Source organism: Centrocercus urophasianus, unplaced genomic scaffold, assembly GCF_019232065.1.
Source record: "Centrocercus urophasianus isolate 14NV4802_14NV808 unplaced genomic scaffold, USGS_Curo_1.0 seq_10, whole genome shotgun sequence".
NCBI lineage: Eukaryota > Metazoa > Chordata > Aves > Galliformes > Phasianidae > Centrocercus > Centrocercus urophasianus.
Window position 1 is genome coordinate 29,395,016 of NW_024884142.1, and position 25,337 is coordinate 29,420,352.

The 25,337-nt window shown below is 42.2% G+C and overlaps 2 protein-coding genes across 3 annotated transcripts in view; one reads left to right on the top strand and one right to left on the bottom strand.

Moving 5' to 3' along the window:
- The window catches only part of GJA10 (gap junction protein alpha 10), a 5,406-nt gene extending 2,168 nt beyond the window's left edge, over window positions 1-3,238 (top strand). Inside the window, exon 2 of the mRNA XM_042826200.1 lies at window positions 3,138-3,238. Coding sequence (XP_042682134.1) covers window positions 3,138-3,238 — 101 coding nt within the window. The remainder of the gene's footprint in view (window positions 1-3,137) is intronic.
- A 3,055-nt stretch (window positions 3,239-6,293) lies between these two features.
- Window positions 6,294-25,337, bottom strand: part of BACH2 (BTB domain and CNC homolog 2) — a 184,867-nt gene continuing 165,823 nt past the window's right edge. For both annotated transcript variants that reach the window (XM_042816053.1, XM_042816044.1), the window contains 2 exons: window positions 17,255-17,461; window positions 6,294-13,135 (listed from right to left, as the gene is read on the bottom strand). In XM_042816053.1, coding sequence (XP_042671987.1) covers window positions 12,656-13,135; window positions 17,255-17,461 — 687 coding nt within the window. In that variant the 3' untranslated portion in view covers window positions 6,294-12,655. The remainder of the gene's footprint in view (window positions 13,136-17,254; window positions 17,462-25,337) is intronic.

Consider the following 25,337-nt stretch of genomic DNA (forward strand, 5'->3'; position numbering starts at 1 on the left):
TTGTATAGGACATGCAAGAAACAGAAGATTACTTCACATGATACTCCAAGTTATCAATGCTCTTTAATCTCACGTTTCCTAAAAATAATATTTAAAATTGAAGACAAAAACAACTACAAACAAAATTTGAAAATCTTCCTTTCAAGAAGCAGAAAATGCTCTCACACACTGTTTATCAACAAATTGCTCGTGATTCCAGTTTTCACTGAGTTACAGTTCCCACAATATCTAAATAGATTGCATAAGTCATGTTAAGTTGTCATTTAGGTGAAATTTAACTACATACGACTTTGCTTTTTCTGGTACAGGAATGGCCTGGAGTCCTGCCTGTTCATTTTCAGGTGTTTTTGTTTTGTTTTGTTTTTGTTTTGATACTCTGATGGGAAAAATAATTAAAAAGATGATATGCAAAAGGTATTAAGCAAGGCAGACTTTCGGTCCCTGTTTAGAATTCATAGATGTTACTTGGCAACTTTTAATATTTGATGACAACAAACTTATCTTTCAGGTGAGAGCTTGCAGAGGAGTACATGCAGTTTGCAAAGCAATGTCATTATACCTGAAAGTAACACTTTTTCTGGCATGCTGCCTTTGTGACTATATTTGGGACTATTGCCAGCAATTTTAAATGTGTCTCATGATATTCTCAGTGCACTTCTGTATAAAATTCAGTCACTATTATGGCTAGTGCACTTTGCTACAGCATTCAACGATACCACTTTCAATACATATGTATGCTGGTGCATCATGTAAATGTTGCACCTGAGCGTTACTGCTTATATGAACAGAACAAGGAAATTACTCTTAGGAATTCTTTGGAAGAACGATTACCATCAAACTGTAAGGAGAAAATGCATTAAATCCTTCACTGGAAGCTGGCACTAAGTATCTCAATAGGAAATTGAACACAAAACATGCATTTGACACGAGGAGTCGACTTTTCAGATTTGAGCTGTAATCAAACCAACTGTATATAGAGAAAGGAAGGAATGCCTTTCACTTGGTAGGATATGACAGAAGCATCATTTAGCCACAGTGAGGACTAGCACAGCTACTTCAAACTTTCCTCTCTGGAACAGGTGGAGACTAAGAGCCATTTCTCTGCTTTCTGTCCAAATATGGCATAAAAACTTGAAAAATATTTATGTTGCAGCTGATTAGTTTTACACCCAAAATGATCACTTGTCGTATTCTATTCATAATTCTGGTTATTACATTTGTTGAAGGTTTTTTCAGATTGGATTGCAAAAATGCACCTCTTGCATGCTCCGAGCCTACTGGTCCCGATGGGCAAGGAGACCTAACGAGTGGCTCAGCACACAGCTCAGAGAAATCATCTGCAGTGAATTCCATGAAATTGCATTCACAGAGGATAACTGGGAGTTGGAGGCACGAAGCAATGTAGGGTTATGCTGGTATCACTGGGAATCTACACATGAATGACATGATGAGCAGAACAAAAAAAAAGAATTGTCAAGGTCAGGTGCACAATACATTTTAAAGTCTGATGAAATCAAAAGGCTGATGCAGTCTAAGGTGAGTATAAAACTAGTATAGATAGAATCCTTACTCCTGGAAAAGAGTCAGGGCAGGAACTGCAGTGCTTCATCATGTGATTGTTGGAGCATTGCACAAGAGGTTATTTCCTCACTGCCTGATGTGTGCAGAGTTGTGTAAAACCATTGGGATCACTGAAGAATACTTTTCCTCGCTGCAGAAGGATAAAAATAAGAGAGCTGTGGAGTCCAACTGAACCATTAAAAAGTGAGAGAGCTTTACCATCCACATCATTCTCTGTGAGCATCAACCACTTTTCTTTTCCAGCCATTTTCTATAAACCAGAAGAACAATTGCACAAAGTTGCAAAGCTCTGCTGAACATGGTCACAGCTTAGTGTTTCATCATCATCAAATTGTTTAGTCTGGAGAAGAGGAGGCTTAGAGGAGACTTTATTGCACTCTACAGCTTCCTGAAGGGAGGTTGTGATGAGGAAGGGTTTGGTCTCTTCTCCTAGGCAACAAACTGGACCCGAGGAAATGGCCACAAGTTGCACCAGAGGAGGTTTGGGTTAGACATAAGGAAAACTTTTTCTCTCAGAGAGTGGTCAGGCACTGGAATGGCTGCCCAGGGAGGTGGTGGAGTCACCGTCCCTGGCAGTGTTCAGGAGGCATCTGGATGAGGAGCTACAAGATATGGTTTAGTGCTTGTGATAGCAATGGTAATGGGAGGATGGTTGGACTGGATGATCTTGCAGGTCGTTTTCAACCTTGTGATTCTATGATCAGAGTGTCACAGCTGAGCTGAACACAAGCGTTTCTGCAACCACTCAAAGATGTGTAATAGTTTGTTGCGATGAGTGCTTGATTCCTTTCACTAGCCTGTCTCTTCCTTTCTGAAATAGAACACCACGGTTGCATACCTGGGCACATCCAGCACCACTTCTTCTTTTCTACATAAAATTGTTTTCTAAATAGTCCGAAAACATGCTCTGAAACCCGTGAGTTTAATTTGGTTAGCTGGGATTGGATAATTGCCTTGGAATGGTAAATCTTCTCACAAGGACACGGCCTTTCACAAGACTTGGACCAATGTTATCCCATCTGCACCCCAAGCTGACTCTTACTTTAGCATCCAAGGATAGAACCAAACAATGGGGCCATGTGACATATCTACTGGTTCTGTTGTGTTACTGAACCATGAGAGCTTTATGACATACTTAGAACTATTTTAGCCGAACCAGTTTCACGGAGAACCAAAATTACTGGATGAAGATTTTCAGAAAGTATTAGGTATCTGGGGGACTCAACTTCACATTCCTGTTTTGTTTCCTGTTTCTTTTTCATTTCTATGCTTTTCTCTTTAACCCACCCTCTGGAGAGTTCTCTACCCTAGCAGTATCATTTCTTCGAGTCTCTATTTTTGACTCCAAAGAAATTAATGTATCTTTGGAAGTAAAGGTCCTCCCTCGTGCTGTGTGAGGTCATGAAACTGATAATTAAGAAGGCTGAGGCTGAAATCCCAGCTCTGCTGAAGTTGGGGAAACCTTACTGTTCTTTGTGCTCTGTTTCTGCCGCCACATTGGTTTGTTTTATCCCTCTGTGCTTTCCAGTTCTTCTTTTGCTTCTCAATTCTCTCAGCTTTGAGTCTTTTACCCAGTGGGAGAAGAGTCAGCAATGAGAAGTCTATGAAAGAGGGAGCTGCTATTCAGCCCGAATGCTCTCAGTCTTCTCCAGAATAAGGTGTGGTTACTGAGAATTTCAACAACATTTGAGCAATACATACCCACTCATTTAACCAGCTGCTCACTTGCTGCATTCCTGGAGCTAGAAGCAGTTGAATAAGAGTCCATGTGCATTGAAATAGCAAATCTGATAGCTGCAGAGAGTTCTTTTATAGCCAGACTCCACCAGAAAATCTACAGATGGGCAAGAGATTGGTAAAACCTGGTGTTGCCCCACTGGGATGTGTAAGACTCCTTACAGGTATTCACATTTACCACTAAAACTGCTGCTGGTTTTGTAGAGTTTAAGCAATAATCTCTAAAAGATACTCAAAGTGTTTGTATCCTTCATGTTATTCTTTGCCTTGGAGCACTCGGGAAAAGCCTGTGATGATGACTGCGAGTGTAGCAATGATCCTGCAGGATCTGCTTGATCACCCAAAGGTATCCCTTCACAGACACAGACAATAAGAAAATGACAAATTTGGGGGGTCACAGTGGCTGATAAATAATGAACCTCTCCAAGGATTTGTGTAGCAACAGAGAGACAAATGTCTGAGAGAAACTGGATTTCTGAAAGTGGAGCTAGCCTAGCCAAGTCTGTCTTTGTAGGGTTTTAAAGCAACAGAAAGTCATTAATGTGAAGAAAGGGCGATAAGATGTAGTCACTATTTTCAAACAAGTTACTTTGGGATTAATGTGTTTGATTTAAAAGCAAGCTGTTCTCCCTCCCCTCAGCCACCCCTTAGCACTGAATGAAGCCAAGGTAAGTGTGCTGTCAGCATCTCTCTTCCTCAGCTACGTATGTGGTGGGATCTGGATTAACTGTTATGATTACGTTTCTTTTTCTCCTCTAAGCCAGGTCAACTTCATGCCTTCTTTCTCCTGTTATCTTTCAGAGCATGCTCCTAGAACTATCATCTATCATGAAAAAGTAATGGCATTCTGAGGACAAGAGATAAACTAAGGGAATGAGCACAAACCACCTTCAGCAGAAAGATAAAATGCCGATTATCTACTACTGTCTCCCTATCCGTCCCCTTAAAATGCTTAATTCTGATCTTTAAGGAAGCAAACGCTTGTTTCATTCTTCAATTTTACACCAGTCCCAGTAATACTGTACTCTGATTGCTGATGTTCACAAATAGCTTGCTCCACATTTTACGATTTTTCTCGTATAAACTGAGCTGGATTTTATCAGTGCATGTTGTCACTGCAGAACCAGCCCGGTGTCTTTGGGACGATGTTTCGGAATATACAGCTTGTTATGCACATGAGTAGTGTTCATATCAGCAACCAGCCTGATGCATAGACCTTAAGGGTAGTAGGAGGCCCAAGACTTCAACAAGGAAATTAGTTAATTTAGTGTGAATGTAATTTGGAAGGCAATGTGGCCTCTATCTGCCCAGGGCTCAGCAGCCAATGAATAAAAGATGGACCAAGCACAGAAGGAAGCTGAAGAAGCTTGGGCACAGAATAAAATCTCATCTGAAGGATATTCTGCTGCTGTTGTTCTGCCTGTGCCAAAGCAATCCTCAAGCTCTGTGAGAGACTTTCCATGCTTGTGTAGTGTCTTCATAGTTAATACTTCTGTGTTCAGAATTGAAACTAAGGAAAACCAGGCAATTCATTTAAAAAAACATCTGTACTTTTCTTCAGTTCTGTTTTAGAGGAACTGCAGGACCAGCTCAGGGTCATAAGAATCTTAATCCCTTTGCTGTTTTATTAGTCCATATGAATTAACTGAAGACAACAAAAGTACAAAGATCTCATTACGAGTTTGCTAAGACAAGATTTATTCTGGAAGGTCAGATTTCTGAAGTTTAAATCAATCCTTCCAGTTGTGTACCCAGAAAATAAAGCACTTTGACTATCCACAAGCCTGTTTCTGGACACATGCTCTTGGCTGCTCTTATTTGCCAAGTCTGTGGTAGCTTGCATCTGCTATTGATGTGCTCACCACTTCAGTAGCAAGAACAACTTGTTTGCTCTGCCAGTTTCCTTAATGATACAAGCCTTCTATAGGAAAGATCAGTAGACCAGCAGGAAAAAATGGAATCAAACAAGGATTGCTTGAAATTGCAGTGTTTTTTAAAGCAAAAAAAGGAAAACATGTAAGATGGTGGCTGTTAAATGTAAGCAACAACCGACCAGGGATGGAGAAGCTCTTGCTACACCACATGCCCTGCTCCCAGACTGTGATGATATGCAGTGGATACAGATTTGAGAGGGTGGTAAGTGTTCTTATGTGCTTGACAGGGAGACTCAGAAAACTGGGGAACTTTGTGAAGCAGCACTTCTGCTTTTCCTCCATGAGAATTTTCAGGTGAAAAGTCACAAGCAGCATCCAGTGCTGTCAACCAAACAGGATGCAGCCAACATCCCTTAGGGCACTGGCCCAGGGCACATGATATACGGTTGCTCGTCTGGTGATAAAATGCTGGTCCCCAAAGGGGCCACATGGTCTTCTCCTGCCATGATCTGGTGCTCAGGCTGCATCCAGCCCCATGCAAGAAGCAGTTCCCCAACCTGGTGGCATCGTCTCTTTTTTTCCTGTCTGGATTTAATTCTGTGTAAGTGACATGAATGGTCAGTGGCACACGTTCCTTACGCAGAAAATGCTAGAGTTACTCTCAGAGATATTGTCTTTTTTTTTTTTTCTTCCTTATTTCTGCATAAACCCCTTCCAATTTCTCTCAAGTTTTCTATAAAGGGGAAATAATAAACCCCAACCTCCCTTCTTGCCATTGTACACGTTCACTGGAACTTTACAAGACAAAGCAAAGACTTAGAAGATTTGCCTTAAGCATGAGGGGAATGGGTATAGATGCAGAGTGTTTGATCTTCCAACCAACTTCTTTCATTTCTGCCATGAAACACCTTCTGATCAGATGAAAGATAACCAGATCCCTGCATCTAAGACATCGAGTGAATCCGAAATGCAACCACATGAGTGAAGGTTCTGTTATAGGCCGCATCCTCCAGACTCTGTCAGCCACCTCCAGGCCACCCCCAGCCAGCTCCAACCCCGTGCAACCAAGGATTGCGACAGCGATTTCAGAGTCAAGATAAGTTGGTTTACAATACATAATGATATGTCTTTATTTCATCAACAGAAATGGTGTCTAGACAAAATTCAGTTAACACTAGCAATTCAAATGAATGAAAAGGGTCGGGTGCTTTTTTTTTTTTTTTTTCATTTTTGTTTTTTGCACAATACTGTATTTACAATGAGTAAATGACGTTTTAAATTCATTAGTTCATAGCAATGCTTTCTTCCAAAAAGGTAAAAATTCTTAGTAACAGAGAGTAAGCATCAACAGCCACCTCATTTATTTATACAATAAAAATCACAAGAAACCACAGTCACCTAGAAAAAAAATAAAGACAAGCTTAAGAACTAGTACAATAAAATGATGCATTGAATTAAGTTACATTAATCGCATAGAATTTGTGTAAAAAGTATGTAGAAAAAACACCTGATGTAACCTGTTACAGTCATTGACCAGTTATGAGAGGTACAGAGGGTTATACAGGTAGATATGTGTGAAAACTGTCCATTCTGTTTGACCTGGGGAGGAAGAGAAGAGGGGCTGCACCCCCTTGCATACACTGATAAAACCCTGTTTTGAATATGGCCTCTGAAGTTTGTAAGGCATATATAAGAGGTGCACTTGTAACCAACTGGTTCTGGAACAAACTCTTAGGGCATCCCCACCCTTGAAATCAAAGGTGATTCTTGAAACCAAATGGTAAACAGACACGCATCAAATATCACCAAAGTGTTTAGTATAGTTCCTGCCAGTCTGCGGGATCCAGATAGCTTCGCTCAGAGCACAACCAGTAGTGGAAACAGTATCTAGAGCATGCACATTTCTCTCAGGTATATCACAAACACCAGGTACCAGCATCCCGTGCAAATCCTGTGTGTCCCGGGACCACGCTCCTTCACTATGAGGCTGAGCCCTGCTGACAGCCCTGGCTCCCCAACATGAGGGGCTGGCTGGGCTTGTAGCCTGGACCCATCTCTGCTTCTATGCAGTCTGTGAACTCCAACACTGCCAGCTGCCATTTCTGTTTTACGATGCTCTCCACGAGCCCAAAGGGACAACAGCGGCCCTGCAGGAATCATTTCAAAGTTGGAAAGGGGTCTTCCCACAAAAGTCATACAAGAACAGGAGTCATCTAGCTGGGTTTTCAGCAGTCGTTTGTTGGGGGTCATTACCTTATGAAAAGGTATTTTTAGGATTCCTTCCTGCCAAAAAGTGGTTTTATTTGCAAAAATGGCAACACCGTATGTGTAATACCTTAAAATGCATATCAATATTTGACTTTGATATAAATAATACCTATCTTGGTGGAGTGTAGGAAAATACTGTACATTTAGTCTTTGCAAGTAATGCCATTAACATTTTGAGAGTAAAGAGAAAAATTATTCTACAGACCACCAACAATAGATCTTTTAAATATACACACAGTATTTGAACATATGCATATACACATATATTGGATTCTGCAGCATCAGATCTGATGCCTGAGTCACAAAATACTCTGAGGAGTATTATAAATATACATATAGGTATTATAAACAGGAAAATACACAAACACACACTTTGACTAGAATTCTATATGTATGTATATATACATACATGTATTAAAGATATATAAAATTAACTTGCGTTGGGTTGTCAGAGACAAAACCGAAATTAAGTCAAAAACCTGTTGAGAGAATTTCTAGCAGGAAAGGGAGCATCAGTTCGTTGTGGCAATGATTTTAGTTTCACCTCACTCCTATACTGAGCAGATCCCTCCTTTTGCAAAGCCATCAGCTCTACTGCTCACACTGAAGCTAAATCTTCTCTAGACAGATCTAAAATACATACTTTTAAAACGCTACAAGCACAGGCTACACCATTCAGCCAAAGACACCTCCAAACGCACGTCGGATCAGAACAAGGTGAAAGCAGCGCTCCTTGTTGCAGCAGTAGAGGAAACAAAGTGGATCGAAATGCAAGCTGCTGTAAACCTGGCCAACGCTCCCTTCGTCTCACTGAAAAAAATCACTAGAGGTTCATTCTGGAAACCCATTGCTCTTTTCAACAACCACAGCAGTGCATTACGTGACACGAGTGAGGCTGTTGTGTTGACTGAAGTACAGTGCTTCATCGTGCTTTCTCCTAGTGGATCAGCTTTTATTTTATTACAGGATTATAGTGATTCCAGCATGCAGATTTGTTTTTATTAGGCAATCATAAGGTTACATATTAAAAAATCTAACTATATCTATCTATGCGTTTTAACTTCTATTTAAGCGCTCTTTAGAATGCAGACTTGACAAAGTGTTGAACTCCAGATTAACAACCATGCTATCAGCATTAATCATTCCTCTGGCAGCAGTTAATCCATTTAGCTAAGTTATTTATCTAGTTCCCACTCTCCTTTTTAAAGAGAAGTAGCAGTTAGCATACTAATCACCATGGCTTGCCTTTGCAACACATTTTACTTCCTTGGGAAAAAATAATACAAGGATTAGATCCAAAAATATAGTGCATCTTAAAAGCAGCATATACCCTTAGAAAGACATTTAATAAATTACTAGTACAATATATAAAATAATAGTTTTATACTGCAGCATCAAACTCTGACGCCTGAGTCATTGAATGTTAGGAAGTCTGTGATATAAATACTGGGATCTCCTGATAAGACAGCCAACATCTTTGCTTTTGTTTTGCTTCTTTTCTGTTTTGTTTTCCCTGTTTTTTGTTGTTTTTTTTTTTTTTTTTTAATCTTTTCTTTTTTTGCACTACCTTTTTGTTCCAGAATCAGCTTGCAATGAGCTTTAATTGTGTTCAAGGCACCCCCAGAGAACGCAGAGAAACAAACACATTATATAGTGTGGTACTCACTTGACAAAGCATAACAAGCCTAAATGAAATGAGGTTTCTTGGCAGTACAGGTAGAGCAATGGCAAAGGAAGAGGAGGATTAGATACAGACTGGACAAAGAGTGAAGGACTCAGATACCCATGGAGCACCCAGTAGGGAGAGGAGTGGGCCTCATCACACCTCTCCTATACAATGCCTGGTGCTGTGCAACTGTCCTCTGACAGATGCAAAGAGATTCTTAAGACCATGGTGACCACTAGCCAAACTCTTCAAATCAGTAAATATTGCAGTCAGTTTTTCGTTTTGTTTTTCCAAATGGTATCCTTGTGATCAGTTGTTTTGACCTCATGATAAGAGCAGTTGGATATGCCAACTGATGTCCAGGTCTGAAACTAATTCTCCCAGTGCCTTCCTTTAAAGTTAGCCCAGTAACAGCTTTGAGAGCCATGTAGTTCAGAATAGCAAAATAAACTCAAAACAAAATAGAAACAAACAAACAAACAACAACAACAAAAAAACAACCACCACCACCAAAAAAACTCACTGGAAAACCATGATACATGTAAATATAGGAAGCAATGACACAAAACCAGCCACTTCTAATGAGGAAGAATGAAATCAAACATCCAGAAAAGCTTACAGGGGAGGGAAAGAGAGCAAGAGGAGAGGAATATTGAGGAAGAGACACTTATCTGAGCAGTGGTTTTATATATCAGTTCCCAAGGTAGAGAAAATTAAGAGACCCAGCACCTGTAGGAAGCCAGGTCAAACTGAGAGCTGCAGCGCAATGGTTGTGAGGGTGGGTTTTTAAACCGCTGGAATGAGGTCAAGAGTACCAGTTGCACATGAGTTGTTAGTAGAATAAATCTTCATGCCAGGAAGCAAGTTAAAACTTGGTTTTATGCTCATTAAACATTCTATCTATTCATATATATAGGAGGTCACTTAAAAATAAAAAAGGCAACAGAAAAAACATCTTTAAAATACTGTGTCAGTTGACCCGTCCCTCCCTCCCCCAACCCCCCAAAGTAGCTATGACTCTATAATGTGATTCACATTTAGTTTTAAATTCTAGCTTTCACCATGGTCTCATAGAAACAAAACTTCTCTGCGAAGCACAGAACTGCTTTGCAACGTCAGTGAGTTCAAAGGAAAATCAGATCCCCCCAGGAGCTTCTCAGACAGTTACTTGTGAGAAGGGAAGTGAGAGGGGGTCAGAGATTTTTAGCTTAAGCTCCTGCAAAAAGAAAGAACGACACCTCCCCCTTTCTCAGCCATGTGAACTAGGAGTTTATGGCATTCGTATACTTTCGAACATGTAAAGGTAAGGATTTTGTACAGTAATGATTAATACTTAAACATAAATATTCTCCTACATTATATACTAGTTTTTCTTTGTACATGCGGGGAAAAGAAGTATTTTCAACAAACATGGCACATGCTATATGCATTTCCTCCTCGGTAGCTTGGCTACAAGAGTGTGGGTGCAGAGGGCAAAAGCAAGACTTTGTGGCGAGTGGGCGACATCCATGAGCACAGGCTGAAGGTGAGAGAAGGGAGAGAGGGAGCTGATTCCTCCTCCAAGGTCAAGCTGCTGATCTACTGAGTGCCTCAACTGAGCCCCAGTGCACACCTCTAAGTGTAAACTTTAGCGCAGACCGCAGTATCGCTCAGTGCCGCTGAGAAGCTGCTACCCTCCAATTTTTATTTATTTATTTTTAAATAGGTGTGAAGAGCTGGTCAATTTTTTCAGCAAGAGCAAATGGTATCAGCCAGTAAAGCACATGACAGTTGTCGTCCAGGATAAAGCCACGCAACCTGGCACACGCAGGACAAAGAACCACAAAATAAAAACTCAGTACACTTAGAATAATAATAATTACTAAAAAAGCGTAAGGAGGACGTTTTCTGTCTACACTGTACATACAGATGTTATGCTTGGAAAGCTGCTGTCTCACACAGTCATAACATGAGTCAACATCGCTTCAGATACAAATCCAGTGCAGTTACAACTAAGTCAATTCACTGAGTAGTCTCCTTTGAGACAGCGCTCTTCTAGCTGCGATTTGTCCTGAAGGCAATGCTGTAGGACGAGTGGATCCTGGAACACAAGGACTGGAAGGGCAAGCAACCAATCTGGGTGCCGACAGAGTGTGACTTGCTCTTAGAGGGTACAGCGCTAACTTGACTTCTGTAGGGAAACCAGAGCCTATGGTGAAGGGGTCCGGTCCTGCAACTCTTCTTACCTAGGCAGGATCCCTGCCTTCACCAGAGCTACCTCTGCAGCTGGTCTGGGGAAGGTCTGAGGAAAGCTGAGGTGATGCTACAGGGACTACTACTTGGAGCAGCAGCTGCTTCCGTGAGTAAAGGATGCAGACTGGGGCTGGCAAAGAAGCCGCCAAAGTGTGTTGATGTGATTTCCATTTACTTTATTTCGTGGAACTTAATGGTGATCAGATCCAGTTGTCAAATACGTTTCTCTCTAAGGAGTGAGATATATATTTTGCCCTATAAGAATCCAAAAGCATCATTAACAGCACTTAAGCTTGGTTTGTGAAACAGAAAGAAGTCTGAATACAAAAATAATTCAAGCAGATTCTCTTTACAAACTGTATAGTGAATTCAGTATTTGGCAAGACCGTTTTTACTATGTAATGAGCTCCTGAGTGTTTGTCTATTAGCTAAAACTTTTCTATTTTCTTTAAGCCATAAAGCAAAGAAAACCATATACTCAAGTTATACTGAAGTCACAACTTCATTTATGAAAAGAGGTTTGACCAGAAACTCAGTGCAAGTGGCAAAGTTGACCATTACTGTACAGTATCTGCAAGAAAATAAAATAAATCCACATTGCTCAAGTGGCACAAAATGGCTGTGCCAAAAAAATTGTCTATAATAAAATCTCAAATAAGATTCCAACATTAAAATTTTATAAATAAGTACAAATTGAATGATATTGCTGAACTGTGAACCAAGGAAAAAAATTGTGTAACAAGTTACCAAACTAGTTCTAGCATCGAAGACAAAAAGGAATGTTGGAACTTGTTTATACAATATAAATGAAAGCTTCCAGTTTGTAGGATGAGAAAAATTGAGGCATGCAGGGACTTTTGCATATGGATATATATATTTTATATATATTATATATAATATATACAGTTTAGCTATAAAACTTTGATGTGTAAAGAAGCTGTCTTCAATGAAAAATTGAACATTCAGAGGAAATTCCTGAGTTAGGGTTTTGTGACATGGGCCACTGAGAAAAAAGCTGCGGTTGGGTCCTCAGAGGTGTTATGTCCATCCCTGTTAAGATTGAAATCAACATACAAAAACAGACAGTGTTGCCACTGTGTAATTCCCTGCCTGAGCAAGGGATAGCACCATTGTGAAGATAACTCCTGCTTGTAGAGAGGAGGGAATACTTAAAAACAGTATTGCTGCTAAGACCACTGTAGTGTGCACCAAATACGTTCTTCTAGACAACAAATGAGCACTGCCACTGGCTGACTGAAGAACACCTGACCAGGTGTAACGGTAAGGTTACAAGTCACTAGGTGTAATCTTTCCTAGGCTGTTCATCTGTTGTACATTTATCAGTCATTTCCTGACAGAAGTCTACCGTGACCGTTTGGCTACTCTGCTCTCGCGGAAGCTCTCTCTCAGGGTAAGTACCTGGCTCAGCTCCATCCAACCCCCCGCCGCTGGCCGAGCAATTCTCTGAGACGTTGTTGGGCAGCCAGGACGCTCCCAGCTGCACGGGGCCCTGCTCTGAGCAGCACTGCATGCCTTCCCCAACACACTGCGACGTTGCCAGGCCCTGCTCCACACCCGTTGAGGGGCTGATGTTGGTGGCCGTCTGCAGATCCATGGGTCTGAGAACGGGGCAGTAGCGGTGAAGGGCTTGGATCTGTTCTGGGCTCTGCATGTCTCTGCACACTTCTTGCGAAAGACACGAGAAGTTATCCAGCAATTCGCCCATGCTTGCTTTCAGCTGGTTCCTTTCTGAGAGCAACTTCTCTTTCTCACACACCTGAAAAAAAAAGAAGGCACCTTACTTGAAAGAAGGGCCATCCATCCTTGGCAGTACCCAAGGAGAATTCTGACCCAACAAAGTTATTTTTAATCGGAAAGAGGAAATGTCACAAAGACATCAGATATTGACCACTAATAGGTCTGAGTGGACTGCAGTTTGGGAAACATTTGGAGAAAAGCATTTCAGTTGTTAGAGAACAGTCATACATTATTCCAAGAGACTGCTAGTTTCCTTAATGGACTAAGGCTGTTTGATGTATGATATAAAAAACTCCGAAAGAAACATTTTGATGGAGAAAAGCCATTTCTGCCCAAACAAGAATAAATCAGTGTCTCACTGCTTAAGAGAGGACATATAGTAGTTTATTCTCTAAATGTCAGGACAGCCAGTCAGTCTGAGTGTACGTCCTTGGAGCTATGAACACCCATCACTACTGTAAGGTATGGTGTTTGGAGGAGAGAACTTGGGACAGCATGTGCTCAGTGTGGTCAGCACCATAGCTCATTTTTGTATGTCCTGCTAATAACCGGTTTGAGTTTGACCTAATCAAGATAATTCTATGAAGATGTATGTGAAAACCTCAAAGGTAGGTGGGCTTTCTGATTCAAACATTCCAGAGGTGAACCGGAGGGGTCAGGCACAGAGCCAGACCCAGCCAGGGAGCTCACTGTTAAAAGCATGGTGCTGACCCCTTGCAGAATAGTGGGAACGGCCCTGCTACATCAGTACCACCACCCAGCATATAGCTCAAGGGAGCAGATCAGATCTTGCAGAGCACAAGAGCTATTTCCAGTGCTCAGCTGGCCCTAAAAGCAGTGCACCATGTACCTAACCTAGTAACACTGCTAAACTCAAGCTGTCTTGGCATCTGAGGTGTGAAAACTCTGCTACTGAGATAACCCAGCTACGGGTGGCTGCTGATAGCATTACACCAGGTCGAAAGCCTGCACTGGAAGCATGCAGCTGTGTGAATGAGGAAGAGAGTACTCTATATGGGAAGAACCAACTGCTAAAATATTGATAAATCTATCAAGAAAGCATAAAAATAATATAAAAATAAACAGATGCTCAAGTACATCTTGAGATAATGAATTATGGAAGAGAATATGCTGTGAGTTCGCATGAAAAAATGGGATGTGAGTGGGTAGATGGATGTGTGAGGGAAAGCAGGCAAAAAACCCTAACTACCAAACTTGGAAGACGTGACCATTTCACTAACAGAGATGAAACCATCTCTGTTGTGGAGATGGGTGACTCATAGGGAGTAAGCGCCATGGGGAAAAAGGGGCTTTAAAAAAAACAAACAAACAAAGCATCTATCCAAGTGAAGATTCTTTAAAATCTAGTGCTGTAACATAATTAAGAAGATTGGAAATTACTGGTGACAAAGAGGACAGAAGATGACATAGGAATTTCCAGAGACCCTAAGCCTTGAAGCAGGCAGTGTGCTTGAGCTGCAAGTGTCTGTGGAGAGAGCAGAAGTGCTGGGGAGGCAATGCTGAAATTGCATGAATTTGTTTACTATCATCACTTTATCCTCCTGTACACCCCATAATAGCCTTTGTAATGAATGCTCTTTTTCATTAGGGTGCACTAGAGCCCATTCCCTATGTACAGCTTGCTGCATAGAAATCTTAAAATTACTTTCAAAGACTCCTGCTTTTCTAAGTGCTTTTGATTCCTGGAATTCAGCAGGGATCAGGCCCAAAAGGCCATTCATACGCCTTTCATTCTCTTCTCAGAGATGTGCTAGGGAAAAAAAGGGGTCTTGAGGAATGCATGTTGCCTATCCACCACTGATAATGTTAAATAATAACAGTTATTTAGTAGGACTGCACAAACCCAACAAACTAGAATTAATTTGCAAGTGAAGGTGGCAGGTATTCAAATGGAAGCCACACTTGCTGCTCATGCAGCCCTTGCAGGACTGCCCCGGGTGCTCACTGCTAGAGATGAATTCTCCTCTCCATCAGCAGCTTGGTGCAGAAGGATGGGCAGGCATGGCTGGGACTGAGCCTGCTTCTGCCAACCTTGCTTATGCGCCTCTGTGCCTCTTCCTCACCCTGTAGAACCTCTGACTCATCCTGCACCCATTGTGGATTAGGCTTGGTGAAGGAAGCGGTTGCTCAGTGTTTTGTTTACTTTTGATGTCTGGTTTGTTTTGCATCAGAAAAGCCCTACTCTTACAAATGTTTTTATTTTTGTTTCTTCTTTATTTTTTTTTTTTTCCCACCCGGGCTTCAGCAGCATGGTATTCGAAGACTTCAGAGCCTTGATGATGTAAGTCTCCCAGCCAGCTTGTGGGGTCAGTGTCACCTCCACTGTGCAGATGGGAAGCAGACCCTCACAGGCAGTAAGTGACTAACCCGACGTGCTGCGGCTTTTGCCATTTGTAGGGTGGCGACAACACAGCTTCTTCCAGCAGATCCCTGTCTCTTTCACACTGTGTTTGCTGCAGCTTGTGCTAAGAAAGGAGGATGCTGAAGGCCACTTTTGACACGCAACCTGCTACCATCAGAACAAGAAGCATTCCATTTCCCAGCCCACTAAATTCAACCCACAGCTGAGCAAATGTGCACGCAGACATTGAAATGAAGGGCTCCAAATAACCTTTGATTTTAATGGAAACTGGGTACACAGAGAATCACTATAGGGAAATCAGTTTCAGTTCCTTTTGTTTTATCTATGGGAATTAATTCATTTATCACTCAAATCTTCGAACATTCAAAGGCTGGATTTAATGTTGGACTCCTAAATCTCTGCTGAGGAATAAAATCAAACTGCATGCTGCATACCCCACTTCTCATAACAGCCGTTCTGGGACACTTACATTGTTTTTGACTTCTCAGAAAACTTTTAGGGCTTTTCAACAGATCAGGAGGTGCCAATCCATTCTACATTCTTCCTCCTGAGTGATACCCTGCAGACTCCCAGCCCTTTCTCTCAAGCCTTTTTAGTTCTGTACCTGCTTGCTTTCTCAATGGGTAAGGAAAGGTAAGAGAAGAAAAGCAGCTCCCTCAGACCACAGGGACACTGTCAGAAGGGGAGGGAATGTTTGTAATGCCTTCAACTAAGATGCCTACATTTGGCATACCTCTCCAGGTGATCTTACTTAGTCACAGAAAGAAACAGGCACTTTTGGGCTGTACATCACCTCCTTTGTTGCAGGATGGGACATTTAAATAAGACTTGACAGACACCTGTTTCCCTTCACTGAAATTAAAGGAAAGCAGGTCAGCTAGCTCCAGTGTGGGTGTCTATGTTGTAGACAACTGTGTTTAGCCACCTAAAACACATATCTAAGGCATCCACACCACGACTAAAAGAGAGATGAATTTCCTGAGGAGCCAGTTAGCACCATTCCAGTCACTTCTCCCTCTTAGACAGAAATGTGGTAGCACTTTACAGTGGTACCTCGGCACACAGGAGACCTGTGCTTTGGCCATTGAACAGGGTATGCTTCATCCCAGAGTGGCATGCCCTAAATCAAGGCATGGACACGTCTGGATATTTACATTCTTGTCTCCTTTCTCATTCTCCTTGCTACTTCTGCAATTTGATCAGAGAATCAAAGATTTGAAGAAAAGGCATGGCAAGCTGAAACACCCTGCAAAGCACTGAGCTGCTCTCTAAAAAACTAAAGAGAAAGAAAATCTAGATGTAGAGATCGAGTTGGGCCAATCAGAGCAGAGTTTGGACCAGACAGCCTCTGCAGGTCCTTTCACACCTAACCCTTTTGAGCTATGAATCCCAGTGCAATCCACTTGTTATGGCAGTCAAGCAAGGATGTGGAGTTAAAAAAAAGGAACATCTTTGCTTATGTGCTTTAAGTACTGAGGGCAAATGAAACTGCAAGAGGGCAGCTATGATACAAGCTTCACTCCCCTTCCAAATTTCTCAACAAGCTACTCTTGAGATATCAAAAAAAGAGATATTTAGGTCTAATTTCACCAATTATTTTGTGTTTTCCACGTATACAATATATACATACATCCTGAGACATTTTGTGCATTCAATTGTCATACTAGTGCCTTCACTTACATACAAACTTACAAGCTGACTGAATTAATTAATTCTGGATGGGAATAGCTGGTAGGGTAAGAGCATGCCACTCACCAACTTGCGGATTTCACATTCCAGGTTCTGAATACAGTCCAGTTTTCTCTTGCGGCAGCGCTGAGCTGCAATTCGGTTCTTGCTGCGCCGGCGAACATCATGGATGAACTCAAGCTGTTCTGAGGTTAGTTTGTGCATCTTTATCATCATCTGGAAATCGTTCCTTGGAAGATCTGTGATTTGATCAACAGGAAAAGGAAGTTTCACCTAAACAAACAAATGTGAGACAAAAGCAGACAAAGAGTCACATTTTGCTTGGTGAATGCAAGCTGAACACCACAGAGCAGGACTATTAGACCTGCTCCCGCTTTCTAAATAAACAACGCTCAAGATTTTACAACAGGAAATTTTTAACACTCCCTTGTGGCACACTGTTAGAGGTCCAGCTGGCTACGGTTTAACTGAAATCAGCAATATTGATGAATCCCAGATAAAAAAAAATCACCTTCCCATACAGCTCTAATAATCAATTTCCTCACACTAAAAAAGGCTCCTTCCACTATGTGATGTAGTACTTGTGGAATACCTCACCACTATTCATTCCAAACTGTTTTCAAGGAATGGGCTACTACTCCAGGAAACTTGCATTTGCATGGCCTGAAGGGCTGGAAATCTGATTAGGTGTGAGGTTTCAAAATGCAACTGAACACCTCAAGTTGATGAAAAAAATACCATATCTCTTGTAGTACAAGTTGTTTAAGCAGAAGAATGATACAACATATCATACTCTCCTAAAATGTACACATTTTAAAAGAAATTTGTATTTTCCAAAATTCTAACATGAAGAATGTTAGCAAACAGTAACCAAGCTGCAGTAGTAACCAAGTAACCAAAAAATCTTAAAAAAAAAACCCCAAAAAACAAAAAACAGTCTAGAACCTCAGCTATTTGCATGAAAATAGCATGAAATAGCTATTTGCATGAAAATTTCCTTCCAGCTACAAATTGTAATTACATTTGTGCATTTGTGGCAAGAGCTGCAGGTTGTGAGTGCGGACATTCCAACCCTCTCTCAAACTGTAGTGAGACTGGAGAAAGGCAGATGTGCTCAAGGGCTTCTGTTAGGTTATTTTTTCCAATTGGCTCAAACTAGAGAGAGCATCCCTCCCTTCGAATCCTGTTTCAGTTGTTGTTTGCAAGTGATGACTATGAAATGATGTTTCTAGGTGCACTGCTGTATCTGGTGATCCAAGACAGAGTTGACAAAACTGAAGCAGGTGACAACTGAGTGACTCGGATTCACCCTTTCTTTCTTGTAGCCATACCCACGTTGACCGAAAGGTGGCAGTAAATATTTACATTTCTAGCCTGATTTGGTACAATCCGACCTCTTTGAAACAAGGGGTCTATTCTGTAGACACGCTCCCAAAGAAAATAGATTTAAGTTTCTCCAGCCAAGCCAAAGACTCCACTTGAAAAGGTTCCTTTGGTATTTAAAACACAGTTATCCTCTTCAAATGGTGCACTTCAGTCACTTGGAGATAAAACAAGAACACGGATTAGAAATAAGAGTGGGTATTTTCACTGGAGAGCTGCATTTGTTTAGAAGCAGCGTGTGAAGGATGGGCACACACATAACACACAGACCCGCCTGTAGGCAGCTCCCTGCCTGGTTGATTGACTTGAACTTACTGTTTGTTTCTCCAAGCCCCAGCCACGTGGAACCTGCTGCAAATGCTCACAGAACCCTTTCACACAGTTCCATGCACTGAACATTGCCCCTCGGGCCCCCTGGTAAAACCAGGCCTCGGTCACCACTCTGTGGCTTTCTGGCTTTGCAGGTCAGCTGCCAGGCTTGCCTGAATCCCCCCACGCCTGCCTGCACAAACACACGAGCTGACCTTAGACATGGTGATGTGGACACCTTGTTTACAGACTGCTGTCAAACAGCACGAAACCTCTTTGATTTCCTCTTTTTACTCTTTGGACAGTAAACACACATTTGGGGTAAACTGGTTTTCTCTCAAGCTTCACATAGAGCCTGAAAACAAAAACAGGTGCTGAAAACCACGGTCTCACTCAAAAACACTCCTGTCATGTTCTGAGGGTTTTCTCATTTTCTGAGGTCTGAAGCTGAAAGATGCTAACCTTATTTCTCCCTCCCTCATCCCCCTTTCTCAACATATTTACCCGCAAGCAGGAAATGTGCTTGCAGTGTGAATGGGAATTAGATGGGATTGACTTAAATCTGTCAGGTAGAAGATGCTGAAGGGAAACAGGAAAGTAAAGAAAAACATGTTAAAAAAAATAGTCTGAAAATAAAAATACCTACAGTGGGGCAGAGGGTGCTATCAGTAAACCAGCCTAATTCCACTTCTGTCATATGCAGCACTGTGCAGGATTAAAAAAGTGAAAGGAGAGTGGAAGTGAGTCAGACTCATTTCCTTCACCATCAACATAATTTTTATTGCCTGTCTCTCTCTCCACAATTAGCTGTCAACTGAAAAGAAAAAAAAAACAAACCAAAAAAAAACCAACCATGCCTTGGCATGGACACAATGAATAACTACACTGCAGTGCTGCTGCAGAGAGAGGCTGCTGATGCTTTATGTTGATGCACGGCAAGATTCTTAATGGGTATTTATTTCAGCAAAGCCATTTACATGAGCTGAGGGATGTGCCATGGTTGGGATTCAGCTGACCCACTTAGAGCTGCCTAAAATGAAGGGCTGAGACCTGCTCATGTCTCAATCCCTGCTGCTGTCATCAAGGATGAAGAGAGCTCCGTGGAGAGCAATGCAACCCCATGGCTTCTCTGAGAGGAAACCAGACTTAGAAAGATGCTCTCTCTTAAGGTATCTGACTCAAACGAGAGAAAACTTACCTGAGATGTCTGAAAATAGATCGTCAGTCTTTTCTGAGCTGTGTAAGAAAATCCCAGCTAGTATGTGTCCTTGTAAATTGTTATTTTTAGTAATTATGCATTATATACAGGAAATAACTCTATACTCCTTGGTTTGGATGATTTTAAATTAGAAATGTAAGCAGGATCTCTACTCCTTCCAGGCAGCTAACCACACAGAGAACAGAGCTCTTCAAGTCTCCACTATCAATACAATTACTTGTTCTCCGCTTTTTAAAAATAACAATACCAGAGGATCTGTTTTCACCACAACAAATAAGACAGCACTTTTCAGCAGTGCTGCAGCCCTGTTGCCCCTGATTCTGGCTGATACACTCCTTAGGCAGCCAAACCATCTTGGTAAAAAATATAACTTGTTTATGATTTTGCAGCATTTTTTCCTTTGTATTACTATTAGGATAGAATCATAGAAGCCTTAGAGTTGGAAGGGACTTTAGAGGTCATCTAATCTAACTTTCCTTCAGTGAACAGGGACATGCACAGCTAGACCAGGTTGCCCAGGGCCTGATCCAGCCTCACCTTGAAAGTCTCCAGGGAGGGGGCATTAACCACATCTCTGGTCAACCTGTTTCAGAGCCTCACCACCCTCACTGTAAAAGACTTTTTCTTTACACCTAACCTAGATCTACCCTCTTTAAGCTTGATGCCATCTCCCCTTGTTCTATCACCACAGACCCTGCCAAAGAGCTTGTTTCCTTCTTTCCTGTCACTCACTCCCCTTTAGATACTGAAAGGCCACTATCAGGCCGCCTCTGAGCTTTCTCCTCTTCAGGCTGAACAGCCCCAGCACTCTCAGCATGCCCTTGCAGGAGAGGTGTTCTATCCCTCGGATCACTTTTGTGGGCCTTCTCTGGACACACTCCAAGAGGGCCACATCTCTCCTATACTGAGCACTCCACATCTGGATCCAGCACTCTAAGGGAGCTCTCACCAGCGCAGAGTAGAGGGGCAGGATCACCTTCCTCACAACGCTGACCACACTTCTTTCGATACAGCCCAGGATATGTTTGTCTTTCTGGGCTGCGAGGGCACATTGCTGCCTCATGTTCGGCTTCCATCCACCAGTACCCCCAGGTCCTTTTTCAGCAGGGCTGCACTCAATCCTTTCATACCTCAGCTTGTATCAGTAGCGAGGGTTGTCTTGACCCAGGTGCAGGACCTTGCATTTGTATTTGTTGAACCTCACGAGGTTCACCTGGGCCCACTGCTCAAGCCTGTCTAGGTCCCTCTGAATGGCATCCCGTCCCTCTGGTTTGTCAACTGCACTCCACAGCTTGGTGTCATCAGCAAACTTGCTGAGGGTGCACTCAACCCCACTGTCGATGTCATTGATGAAGATATTAAAGATTATTGGTCCCAGCACTGACCCTTGGGGGAGACCACTCATCACTAATCTTCATCCAGACATTGAGCCATTGACCACCATTCTCTGGACTCAGTCTTGCAGCCAGTAATTCACAACTGAACAGTCCACCCACCAAATCCACATCTTTCCAATTTGGTGAGATCAATGATGTGGGACAATGTGTCAAAGACCTTACTGAAGTGCAAATAGATCATATCAGTGGCTCCTCCCTTGTGTATTGATGCAGTGACACCATCATAAGAGACCACTAGGTTGGTCAAACAGGATATGCCCTTGGTGAAGCCATGCTGGTTCTCCTGTATCACCTCCATGTCTTCCATGTGCATTAGCACAGATTTCATGAGGATCTGTTCCAAGATCTTCCGTGGCACAGAGGTGAGACTAATAGGTTGTTAGTTCCCAGGGCCATTCAGTGGAAATGTCATTACACCACAGAATGGCTAAGTAACAGCATTGCCCTTGACAAGCAGTGACAAACATTGACTCAGCAAATGCAAGGCCCATCTATAAACAATTAATTCATTCAGGCTTCACTAGTTATTGTCAGCTTGGATCATACGCCATGAGTGCTGTGCTGCTCAACACTGTGCCAGTTCTTGCTGCTGGTCTTCGCCCCCTTCTCTTGGGAATAAAGGAAAAAACTGAAGCCCTGTATTTAACTTACATAAGATAATTGGGAATTTTCTTATCTCATGAGTTGCATGAACTTTTTCACTTTATATTTAAATTTCAACAACGTCTTCCTTGAGCTGCCAAGTGCTGGTGAAGATACTGAACTTCATAAGCTTAGCTTAAAATTACAGTAAATAAAAGGTTTCATACATTATACATAAGATAATCAGTATGTACTGGACATAGAAGGGTAGAATTCAGTGGGACCACCTAGACCTTTACAAGTGGTTGAAAATCTTGGTCATTTTCTCTAACGTTGTAAGAAGCAAAGCTGTTGCCTTAATGCTCTTACACTGAAAGCCAGAGCTATTGAAAGCATCTGACTCTTGAAATTGACCAACCCTTGTAAAGCTCTCAGGACTTAACTAAGCTATTTAACACGAGGCCTGAATCACAGAAATGCTTTTTGATGTAAAAAGAAGCAATCTGCTCCACACACATGAGCTCAACAGACTACTGGTGTTTTCCCTTGTATCTTCCTTAGTATGAAAGTCATTCTTCTACAAACACTCAGGAAAAAATTCAGCCCAAGACAGAAACTGAATTGAGTTCATCTGTGTTTCAAGGACTTGACTACCTACATACTGCTTGAGGCACCACTCATGGTCCCAGAGAAGAGGAACCAACCTAATCTAACTGGTCTCACTTTGTGCAATAGGACCACAGGCAGGTTGTATTCCCACTGGTCTGCTTCCCCTTCAAAACAGCTGTCTTCAAATGGCAGCCACTGGGATGGCAGTGGACTTGCAAGAAGAGAGTCATGAGCCCAGGCAGAAAAGAACTAGCAGAATGCTAACAAATGGGGTCTGAATATACCTCAAGCGGCAGGACTGTGGAGGCCCAGAGCAGAGAGCCTGCTCTAATTGGCACAGTATGACTGGTCATGTCCTCCCCTGGGCAACCACAGTCTCACCTGAGGGCATGTGGGGTCATAGTCAGTAATGCTCCCTGAGGGGACAATGCTGGGCACTCTGAAGAGGCAGCCTGGGCAACTTTTTCATTTGCTACCTGCCTCAAAGAACTGGAGGAAGTAGTGGTGCCCTGGCTTTAACTCAAGAGCCAGGAGTTCTCATCCTTTAGCCCCTGACTCAGGTTTCTGTTCAGATCCTCTCTTATTGGTGCATAAAATGCCATCCTGGCCTCTCCCTGTTCACTGCTTACAGTGTCCTCAGCTTCGTCCTCATCATGTACAGGACAATGCATCCCCTGCCCATGACGAGGCTCTTCAGAGACAGGGATAGGGAGCAGTCCCTGATGAAGATGGGAACACTTTAGAAGGACAGATCAGGTGAAGAAATGAAATGCAGCATTCCTCTGAAAAATCTGTTTTTGCAGGAAAAAAAAAAAAAAAAAGAAAGAGAACTTCAGGAGCTCCAGCAAGGGTTTCAGCTCAGGGCATGGGAGAATTGATTTTAGGCTATCATGAAATAATACAGGGGATTGAAGGTATTCAAAAGGACCTTCCTGAAATTTCAAGTTTGTAATGGAAAACTCTCAGTGTTGTAAGGCAATAATTCACTGCATCCTGAATGGGCACCATTCCTACGAAGACGAAAGGAAACAAAACTGCCGTGGAGTTCATCTTGCAAGAGCAATATTTGATGAGGCTCATTTATTCAGATGTCATCAAGCACAACTCCCAGTGCTCTGCTGATGCTGCTCAGGAAAACACCCAGCAGATTCAGCAGAGACAGCCCAGCACAGCAGATTTCAGGCAGAACAACTTTGGTTTATTTTTTTTTCCCATTTCTGGGGCTCTGGATAACAACAGAGCTAACCAACACCAGGCAAGCAGGGAAAGGACTGCTCTCTGCTATTTAGCGAGGTTGGTCCTGGACTCTCACCGAAGGTCATTTGCTTACAGTATCCTCTGTGGTCCAATTGCATTAGCTCTGCCTTTATGAAAATTTCCTTTGAAAAGTGAGTCACTAACCCAAGCGGGAAATTCTTTTGAAATATAAATGAAAGACTCATTGAATGCAATTCTCCCAGTAGTGATACTTGGAAAACTCAATCTCTTACCTCGACATACCCATGTTTACGCTTTTCCTAAGGAAACTCGCTCATCAAATTAGACTGAGCTGAGATTTCTTTTTAACTGGTTTAGTAGTATGCTATTTTTTACAAGTTTTCCAACAGAAAAAAAAAAAAAAAAAAAAAAAAAGAAAACCACAGACATACTTTTTGAGGAAAATGACTACCAAGGAAAGTAGGTTAGTGGCTAAGTTTCTGTTCCTAACTAGGTTAACAGAATGACAGACTACTTCCTTCTCAACAATTCATTATTCCAGGCCCTATTGTTTTGTTGGTGCTATTTTGAGCAGGGTTGTCAGAACCTGTCTGCAAAGCAGTCTTCTCTTTAGTACTGTATTCCAATAATTGATTTTTAACAACTGCTGGAGGCTGAAGGAGCAGGGTGAAAAGGCAAACTCTTACTCATTTCTGTAAAGTCCCAACAGCTCAGATACCAATTCTGGTCCTGTGCTTCTGTAATACTGAGATTAGGAGACTCCAAATTACAAATGCTTCTTCAGTTACAAAGTGTTAATTGAGCTCTCAGAACCCCCAGGGTGCCTCCTTCAACAGGAAGAAAAATAAAAGGCAAAGACGATCTATTTGGAGAGCACTTACCAGTGGTGCTCTTCCAATACTTGCCACAGTGTTCTGTATCCCCACATGGGACCAGACACAGAGTTAGGACACATTCACCCACACTTGAGGGTAAGTTTGGTTGGGTTGCGGTTAGACTTGATGATCTTTAAGATCTTTTCCAACCTGAGCAATTCTGTGATTCTGTGATTCTAAGTCACATCAAGCATCCCTCTCCAAATCATACTTTTGGCACTGAGCACCTGTGGCATGTGCTCCTCAAGGGCACTGGTCTGCAAGTAAAGAGTGCCCTAAAAAAGCAGTGAGTAGAAACCTTTCACCTACTTCTCACCTGATCAATATACACTGGCAGGTGATGTTTTGTGACACTAATTCTGGCACGGGCAGCACTCTGGGACCCAAATCAAGAGAAACAGGGTCCAAATTCCAGGGGAACTCAGCAGTGTGGTGAGATAACCTGGGCTCAGAGTCCATCAGCTCTGCTCCCGTCGAGCAGAATGAAAGCCCACCTGCAGCAGCCAGCCTGTGCATTGCCTCCACCTATCAGGCAAAGAGAATCCCAACAAACACTC